Here is a 10,114-nt window from a genome sequence, read left to right as displayed (position 1 = left end):
TGCTCGGGGCCTCTGAACACTTGCATTGTGCCATGATGAAGCTCGCGGCTGCGGGGCGGATTGTTGAAGCCGCTGGCGCTTCGGGGATAAACATCACAGACAGCACCGGAAAGTGCTGCAGGCTTTAGGGAAGTGTGTCGAGCTAGGCTTTGAGGGGGGCGCCAAGTGCGCGCCCGATTGGGCAGGTCAATGCCTGAAGGGGCACCATAGGCAGTGTGTACGTAGCTGTACAGCACTGTTTTCCGTGGGCTGTGGCACCAGACCGCAAAGCCAATATGCTGAAGGCTGGCAAGCTGCGATTGTGTCTGGCCTGGACCGGCCGGCCTAGACCGCGGACTTGGCCGCTGAGCGAGCTCGTCAGTGCTGGCAGTTTGCAGTCAGGTCCCTGGTACAACTCGAGGGGGCGTGTTGGTGTGAAGGGGTGCCGTGTCGCCCCGTAAAAGCATAGCTCCAACAGCATCCGCACTGCTGCAACAAGCACAGCTCCCACCACATTGGCACTACCCATCAATTGTGACACGTGACCCCCTAGCTACCGGCCTGTACGGGTGCAGGGGGGCCGCGCCCTTTTCCTGGCTTCGAGGAAGCCGACACAGCTTGTCAAAGCCGAAAAGGGGCTCGCCCCGGTGCAGCCATTTGACCCCTGTATAATTTGCAGGGCAGTCCGTACGGCATAGGACTGCAAGCACAAGAACGCCGTCACGTTTGGAGTACAAACTTGTTACTGTGGATAGGTGTGAGAGGTCGGCCAGCTGCCTGAAAATCTCAAACAATAAAGGTCGGCAGACTTGCTACGGCGGCGTAGACCTGTCTGGATTGTCGTAAGCACGCAGCCGCCATAGCATGATCATTATTGACAGAACAGTTAGCCTTCTCGTGATGCGGCGATCCGTAGAATGACATACACACAAAGCAGGAGTGTCATTGCGGCAACGTGTGTTGCCGCTGCTGCGCCAAATCCATGAGTCAGGACTGCCCGATACGTAGGTGGTACTACCGTTGCATCCATGTTCGGCGCCGGCCCTTCAGTCGGCCGGCTCGCAGTTCAAGGCGCGCCAAAGTGCCCGTGCTTTATGGACCAATGGTTGTGCTCCCAGCCAGAACGAATTCGAGGATCGTTCCAATTGCATATTTTGCAGTCGGAATGCATAGGCAAAGCTGAAAGGCAGAAGGAAGCTGGAAGCTGTGTCGGAAAGGCATACTTCGTTTTCATGAAGTTAAGTTACGAGGGCTTGTCGGAACCCTCGAAATGTTGTTATTATGTTCAACTTGTATTGAAGGAGTGAAGAAGAGAATAAGAAGGACAACAATAAAATAAAAGCAGGCGCGAGCGAGACGCCAGGAGGGAGGTGCTTAGAGCGTTGCCATGGGTCGGTCTAAAGTTGCCGATCATAAAGGAACCAACCCATAAAGGATCATGCCGTTTACTTATGAATCTATGATGGACGGGACATGCAGCGACGTCAGAGGTAAGGGCTGCGAGGTGAGGGGAAGTCAAACTCGAAGCCATGGAAAGCTATCGTCGCGCTCCGATTTACTGAATTTTCTCCTTTGGCCAATCGATAAAAAATTGAAGTATCTTTTACATACAATCTTTAGTTTAGCGGAGCGAGATATGTAAAATTACCACACCCTGGAAAGCTATCCTTGCGCTCCGGTTTATCTGAATCCTTTGGAAATCGATGTAGATTTGATGTAGCTATTGCACGCTATTTTATGCGGAGCAAAATATGTAAGCCCCTCACAAAAAGACGGACAAACAGACAAACGGATTGATAGCAGTGAACCTAGGTAGCTAGGCCCCCCGAAAGGCGCTTCGCGCCCGGGCCTCGCCCCAAAATGCCATTGTCAAAGTGCTGCGCCTCGTGGAGTGCGATGGGCAATCAATTATATGACCCGTGTTTCCTGCATTGAGCTTCCTATGAACGTTTACTGTGGTAAATATATATCATGCATGTGCAGTGGACTGCGCACCCATGCACACGTCATGGTGGGACCTTACAAGGTACGGCTGGCTCTAGACGTGACTACAGCGCCTAGTTCAGAACCCATAGAAGTCCGGAACATCCTGAAAACTGGCTAATGCGTTGCCCATACCAGCGGTAAAGGGGTACCAGAGACAGCATACCTTACTGAAGAATTATTGAATAGGACACAATCGGTGCCAATGTGCAGCAGCGGCAACATGACCTTCCGTAGGTGCACGTATCACGCTGCTAGCCAGCGTATTTTGAAAGCATGAAATTTCCCGCGTGTGTTGTGGCAACGTTCCTTGAAGAGCTCAAGCTCCTAGCACGTTGTAACCTTTAAAATGCACCACAGTAATCCATGCTCCCAGCCTGACACTAAACAATAATCTCCAAGGTCGCTTGCTCCTGGACGAGCGCAGATGGGCAATGCATGTGCACTGCATTTCCGTTTTCTTGTTCCGTTAGCCTGGCAATGAATGGCTCAGATAGGATACCTACCGTCAAAGGCAAGGATCAACTTAGACATCTACCATCCTCCTTATTCCCATGACTTGCTGTAAGATGCCTGTCATCAACCGTGCACTCCCCAACCCGACTTCCAAGCTGTGCAACATTTTCAGCAATTATGGCATACATGCAGATTACCGTAAATACACGTTGGTCCTCTCCAAGGAGTCTTTATGCTCTTTCGACGGTGCTAGGGCTTTAACACATGGAAGCCTCATGCATAGCTATTCCAACCACGTACCAAGGAATGCCTGACCTGTCTTCTAGAGGATTTGCACTAACAAATCAGCAGCAGCTGCCCAACTCTTGCCCCCATGGCCGTTGACTATGCTGCTGGTGGCCCCAAAGCACCTCAGGGAAAAACTTGGACTCGTACAAAGACCATTACCATTCATCGGTGCTCATCCGATGGATGGCGTGAAGGCCCGAGGGAGCCCGACCCAAGTGGGGGACTCAACCAAATGCTACATGGCTGCGTCCCTGCAGCTGTACTGAACAACCGGATGTAAGTCTTCTCAGGGTTGCACTGTACGTACCATACGATACGTATAATACGAGACGTATTTTTAAAAATACGTAATTTTTGGGAGGCAATACGTACTCAATACGCACGTATAATACGCTTAACGCTGTGTCCTGCGTATAATACGCTTAACGCTGCGGGTGCCCTCTTGTGCGTGCGCGCTCAGGTGTGGTAATGAGCAAAAGTTATAACGTGTGTATAGTGAATATCAAATCAAACTAGTAATAAGTTCTTTAGATCTTCACCATCACTTTGACTACGCTAGCATCACAGTACCCAGCCAGCCAGGCCGTACTATGCAGCATGTTACGAGGAAGAATCGAAATGCCTCCACCATGTGGAAGACAAACAATCCCACCATGCTCCCGCCCTGTTAGAGACAAGTCATTCATGCCTGCCGCCACATTGAATCAGGGTTGCACAATACGTTAAAATCTGCTTAGAAATACATACTTGTATTGCTTACTTGTATTGCTTGTTTAGTTTTGTGTCCTCCACAACAGTGACGTGCTTCAACTCGTCACCTGGCTTCATGGTCTAGACGAGGATAACTCTTATAGGGCAGGTCACAAATTCTTTATAGTATTAAAAATATATATAGTCACATTGTGTATTGAAATTCATTACAGTACAGCAGTACGTAGCCCTTTGCGGCATATCAGCCCGGCACCGTATTTTGGGCGTATTTAGGCCCAAAAATACGCGAATTACGTATTTAAGCATATAATACGCGTATTTCTAAGCAGATTTGAACGTATTGTGCAACCCTGAGTCTTCTTAGTCACAATGGAACCTCTTGTGCCTTACTGATATGAGGCTCACCCAGAAAACCCTCATTGTATGTTGAGAACTGTTTGACATAACTCTAGCGAGATACAACATAAGTGGGGGAAGCTGTGCCCAGTAATGGAAACCCGCCGTGTCCAGAAATAGGCCGACAGGACTCTTTCTGCGCAACAAAGTTATGAAATCCACATCCTCAACGAATGACAGCCACAACATTTAAACTGTCCTCTGTCCTCAATATTGCGGGCAAGTTTACCGAGGCTGGCTTCCCTGGAGATTATGAAGCCTGCGAAATGTTTAGGGGTCCCATACCTGGTCCCATACATGCTGCATACCTCAACCCCAGAAACGCCTGATGAGTAAAAATTAATTGTACCATGTTCTACCACGTTGTCGCCTGTGCTCGGGGTGGGTCATGGGCTGCCACCAGGCCACAAGGTTCTCCTGTCACACCAAACACCAGGTATAAACAGAGCTCCCATCCAGGCTGTCCTTCGGCTGGACTAGCTTAACGCCCTTGATTGATTACGGCACACCAACAATAAGGATGCATGCCCACACGAAGCAAGATCTGGATTTCTAGCTGCAAGATGTCTTTCGCACATCCCCTTCCCCAACACTTGCTAACGGCCAAAGTGCTTTTAGGAAAAGAGCAAGGCCGCGTTGTGTTATGATGGAGGGGCCAGCAGCAGTGGCGCCAGCACCCCCATTGTTATATGCATGTGTCCAGGCGGTATTGGATTTCTACACTTTTTGCGTCCGCCTGTTGATGCCAATCGTTGGGGGAAGCCTGCATTGCTCGGAACAGGTGTGGATCACAACACAGTGCCATGCGGAACGGTTGGGGGTAGAGTTTGAGTAGAACACGGGAAAAGGTTTTCTCCAGCAGTGGCTAGGGCCTGGGACGGCAGGGGTTGGCGGGCGGGGATGCCGTCCAGAGGATGGGAAAGGAAGGACACAAACGTGTTGCTCCTTCATGTCGAAAGCAAGGGATGGGTACAGCGGGCCCATATAGCTTAGCTCTGTCCCAAGGTGGGAGGGTGACGGGCTCAGCAGTTGTAGTGGCGGCCAAGAGGAGAGGGCAGAGGAGGGAGAGCGTCAAGAAGCTCAATTCTATGAAAGAGGAGAAGAACTGGGCCGCTGACGTGATGAAATTGGGCCCAGATGGGACCGCACAGGCATGCCTCTGCTTCAAGACTGGGAACGAAAAAGCTTGGCAGAGCAGATGAACCATGGAAGCCCGCTCTCCTCAATGAGGTTGAGGAAGGGTTACACCGTGCCAGCTAATTTACCTTTCCTACAGATTTCTGGCCAAGTCGTATCCAAAAAGCTACCTGCCCCGCCATCCTTTTTCCTTTATGGCCCTGATCTCCCTTTATGTCATCTCCGTAGCATGAGGGGGATGCTTCCATGAGGCTGAGTTGCATCTTACGCCTTTCCTTGCCAAACCGATCTGACTTTTGCATCTCTACCTGGTCCCTCATGTCACTCAGTCATTCGGTTCGAAGTCATTTAGTCGTTATTTCGGGAGCCACCTAGCGCTCGGGGTTGCTTCGATGATGGATTTAGGGAAGGTTGTGTCTTGCTGGCCCGTGATAGTCTCTTACTGGATTTGAGGGCAGTAAGCAGTCAGCCGGGTTATGTGTGACGCCGTCCACTGGTGCTTATGATCAGCTGTTCCATCGTAGGCTGTTACAGGGGATGAGGTACACAAGATCAGGGAAACAAAGAAAAACACGATGATTACAACAATTCTTGTAAAACTGCAAGTGTTCTATTCTCGTTGTACCTGACCAACGAAATTCAGAGTGAAAGTGTAGCCAAACATCCAATGCAGAATCAGTATGGATGCGAAATCCATTCAGGTTCATGAATATTCATTTGATGTGCGTGATGAAGGATTGCCAGGGTCCAACACTGCAAAAATTTTCACTTGGTAGGTAAACTGCAAAGCGATAGTGTTTTGTTATCTTCTTTAGTGAAAGACTCGGACTCGGGAAGTCCCTTAAGTCTATCTTAGTGTGGCCGTACTGTGGTGGATCCCATCAGGGAGGGAGGAATGTAGTAGCTGCAGATATGAAGGCACACATATCGTCTTAGGAAAGGTGCTCTGCCAGCATCATAATAATTTTCCCCCTGGTTGCGGATTGGTCCTAAGCCTTCTCTTCCCGAGGCCTTGGGTTCGCTTTCCGCTGTCTCTATCTAGGGGACAAGACACCGGAGGACACACTTGCATTGTCTGGTCTGGGTGGTGTGGGAGTCTTGACTGCCCTGATCGCCTCACCAGGTGCAGCAGTAATAGTGCACGGCCAGCTGGCTCTACCTACTCTTCACATAAGTCTGGGGCCCACACACATACATGCCAAGCACACATGGCCAGCTATCCCCAGTCCATTAGCATCTACTCATTCGTTCCTTCGCTACGTCTAAAGGAAGTAGTCCATTTTCCGCTTTTAAAGATAACATTGAAGCTAGGTAGTTGCACGCATAACCTCAACGTTATGTCCCCCCTGATTCCAACAGAGCACGCAATGAAAAGGATTCCAGGATTCCATGGGAATGAAGACCGTTTTCCTATTCCAAATCTACCGGTCAGCTCTTGTCTGGGGCACGGGCCCCCAATTTGTGTAGGCTACTTCACACTTAAGGGTAACGTAACTCAAGGTGGAACATAGGCACACACTTTTCTGTGTATCTGTAGGCTCACCAAATCCCGAAAAAATCGAAGCATTATCCAGGTTGGTTGAAATTGCTAGCAGTCTGCTCCTATGTCAGATCCGCTGAACTCGTACTAAACCTTCCTTATGCATACATACCACATGGCTGGGATTGAGCTCTTAATTCATCCGAGGAACGCCATGCCACGTTCACCATATGAAACCACTCGCCACATCATTGGTTAGGAGCGTTAAAGATGATGATAATTTTAACCCAAGGGTCAAACCTGATGGATGCCATTCGCAAGCCGGCATGTGAAGTTGCTGTCATACAGTAAGGTGTGGTCACTACTGACGACACCATGCACCAAAGCGGACCACCGGCATCTCGAGAGGCCAGCTACCATACTTGATACCGAAACACTAGGTCGTCGTGTCAACCCTATGGACCCGCAAGCAGCTGCCATCGGGACGGAATGTCTCATCATGGCGGTCCTTTGCATGTTTGGTGCGAGGCTGAATCTTTTCCTTGCATGGAAAAACAAAAACAGAAAGGACTAGACGTATGCCAACCAGTGATACGACCATACATGAACTAAACCATCCACTGCCATAGGTAGAACGTAATCACAGGCTGGTATGGTCATAAGCCTGAGACCGACCGCTTCAGGAGGCGTAAATAAGTTATTGTCGTTTGGTATGGCACATGAACCTCGATACAGAAGCACGTAAGTGCCTTACAAGCATCTAGAAAGGGCTTTTCTACGGCCAGATACTACGGCACAGCGGCATTCGCTAATTTTACCCTCACCTAGGGCAGCACGGTAGCTCCAGCGCTCAATGCGGAGCTTTATACGCTATGGAAGCAGATGGCCCTGGACCCCAAAATGCTTGTAATGTCCAATAACAGCTTCCGTTTCTTCGTAACTCGCACAATGACAAAGCCGTACCTCAAGTGACCAAAGCATAGACGTAAAGACTAGTAACGCCATGCAGTTGTTCCTTGGACGATTCTCTGGGCCTTGCCACAGCTCCGTATTCAACAGGACTGCAAACACCATACAGCAAGCTGCCAGCTTGACCCAACGCACATGGCCCCCATGGCCGCTACAGATCACCATGGAACGGAAGGTGCCAAGAGAGGAGTATTAGTCCTGATTTGGTTGCAAAGCTTGAAGACTCAAGGAGTCCACGAACCCAAACACAATTATAAACAGAAAAACGTGTATTGAAAAAGCACATGAAACCCTTTCGCCCTGAGATATGTTAATGGAGTAAAAGCAAACTTTAGAACTAGTGTCCGCTTACTGGGCTAATCAAGCTAAGGATACAACCACGACACGACAACGCTTGGTACTTGCAAACCAATAGCTGGATGCTGTAGCCACCAATTTATGATTTGCTCCTATTATGCAGTCCACAGGCCACTACTAACCCAATGGAGAGCCCACGATCAAAATGATAGACCGAACACAACTGATGACTTACTTGGCCCTGAAACCCAATGGAGCTGTCGCTTGCTTTACTGTTACTGCAGCATATTTGCGCTCCATCGCCGCCATGTCTCGCCACACAGTATTTCGCTCCACTGTGATGTGCTCGCGCAGGCCCCGGGATAATTGCTCGTCGGCTTTAGCCACATCACCCCTAGATGTGTGATCAAGTGCAAAGAAGCCAGGGACATGTACACACCTGAACTCGGATTCAATCGACACATTGTATGCACCCCATCTGTATGATATCAGCATATTTCATAATCTGTAAGGTGCCATCTGCAAGGCAACGTACGTATTGCATACACTCACCCCATGTACAGCACTGCGTAGTGGTCGGTCAATGCTGATACAACACGGTTGAGCTCCTGCTGCTTGGTGTCAGGCGTCAGATGCACTTCCACATTCGGCCACCAGCATGCACGAAGGTCCACGGAGCGTGTCAACTGAAAGTGGCAACAGTAATGGTGTAAATACTTGTTATAATTGACCTGTGGGCTGAAGTCCTCCATGGCCATAGTCTGCTGCACACATGTGGTGCAGGGCATTCTACAGTACTGCTAGTAGACGATGCAGCTCTTCCATGCGGTACATAAAACAGGTTCACACTAAGCATGCATTCAAGGCAGTCCATGGTTACACCCGAAACGACAGCATGCATAACACTGAGGTAGAATCTGCAACGTGGACTTCAAAGGTTATGCAATCGCCTCTAAACTAGCCTTTCAACTTCAAGCTAGAGTAAAAAAGTATGTTGCTCTAGCAGATAGCACAATCAAACTATAGTAATAATGTTGGTGCGAAGTGATGTCGTGTCGCCTGTTTAGGTAACATGTCAGGCTGTTGTGAGTAACAGCTGTGGCCTGTTTAAGGCCGCCCGTTAAACTTCTGTGAGCAACGGCTGGCAGGTCCTAGGGTACTGCCAGCTCGTCCATCAGGATAGGCTTTCCAAGCCTTTAAAAGGCTCTGCTGTTTATCGATAACAGCACCTCACATTCACACGTTTACGCCTAGGCAAAGGGGCTGTCGGTGGCAGGTCGCGGACCTCCAGACTGCGTGTAACGGCCAATGACTCTTGGCCGTGTCTGCTAGGTTCCAGTGAGATAGCGCCTCACAAACACATAACAACGAGAAAGTGATCAGGATGGCCTAGGTCGCCAAGTTAACTGCCTACATAAACTTACATATGGAGCTACAGTGGTGTATGAAGGCCCATCCACTTATTGTTGCACACTCTCTGAACAGATTAAAGTTTAGATATATATAGATTTGGGTCCTTGCTACGGTCAACGGTCAAGCGCGTCGAAGAGCAGTCGTTGCACTATAGTGGAAGCAGGTATTGCAAAACATTCGCGTTTATTTGGGCGGGGCCCCAGCGCAAAGCACCCAGGGAGGCGCCCTGTAGGATTGCCCATGTCCGTGTGGCAGTATGTGTGTGTAACGGACCAAACATAATCTCGCCCAACTTCAACGCGTTATTGGTAATATACTGCATTCTCTATTGCAAGAGATCTCGCCTGTAGCCAATAAAATCGTATGAGCACAAACAAGTTTGGCTGCTTCCATTGACCGAGGTCAAAGTCACATCAACGCCTCTCAGGCTAAATTTAATCTAAAAAGGTGCTGCGTATCTCATAGTTGAATTCTGAAAAGACGGATTGCTGAAGCCGCTGGCACTTCAGGGATGAACATCACAGACAGCACCGGAAAGTGATGAGGGCTTTAGGGAAGTGTGTCGAGCTAGGGTTTGTGGGGGCCGCCAAGTGTGCGCCCGAATGGGCAGGCCAATGCCTGAAGGGGCGCTGTTTTCCGTGTGTACGGTGCTGTACAGCGTTGTTTTCCGTGTGTGTTATGGCTGCGGCACCAGACCGCAAAGCCAACACGCTGAAGGCTGGCAAGCTGCTATTGTATCTGCTGAGCGTTGAGCATTCGGCCTGGACCGCGGACTTGCTGGCCGAGCCCCTGCTGTGCGCCGGTAACGGCACCTCAGACTCATACGTCTACACCCAAGCAAGGGGCTGTCAGTGGCAGGTCGCGGACCTCCAGACAGCGTGTAACGGCCAATGACTCTTGGCCGTGTCTGCTAGGTTCCAGAGAGACACCGTCTCTCCAACAGGTTATGAGCCCCGGCTTCCTGCCTCCCACGCTCTGACAAGCATAGCTCCCACAGCATCAGCA

General features: G+C 49.9%; 1 protein-coding gene across 1 annotated transcript; it reads right to left on the bottom strand.

Moving 5' to 3' along the window:
* Positions 1 to 7,927: 7,927 nt before the first annotated feature.
* VOLCADRAFT_99526 (uncharacterized protein) lies at positions 7,928 to 8,484 on the bottom strand (the record flags this gene model as incomplete). The annotated part of the gene is made up of 3 exons (XM_002958229.1): positions 7,928 to 8,090; positions 8,136 to 8,174; positions 8,249 to 8,484. 3 exons carry the CDS (start codon positions 8,482 to 8,484, stop codon positions 7,928 to 7,930), a joined length of 438 nt encoding a protein of 145 aa, XP_002958275.1.
* Positions 8,485 to 10,114: the final 1,630 nt, after the last annotated feature.

This window comes from Volvox carteri (assembly GCF_000143455.1).
Source record: "Volvox carteri f. nagariensis unplaced genomic scaffold VOLCAscaffold_89, whole genome shotgun sequence".
In the NCBI taxonomy this organism is placed as follows: domain Eukaryota; kingdom Viridiplantae; phylum Chlorophyta; class Chlorophyceae; order Chlamydomonadales; family Volvocaceae; genus Volvox; species Volvox carteri.
The sequence above is the reverse complement of the archived record's forward strand: the minus strand, read 5'-3'. Positions and strand labels throughout refer to the sequence as shown.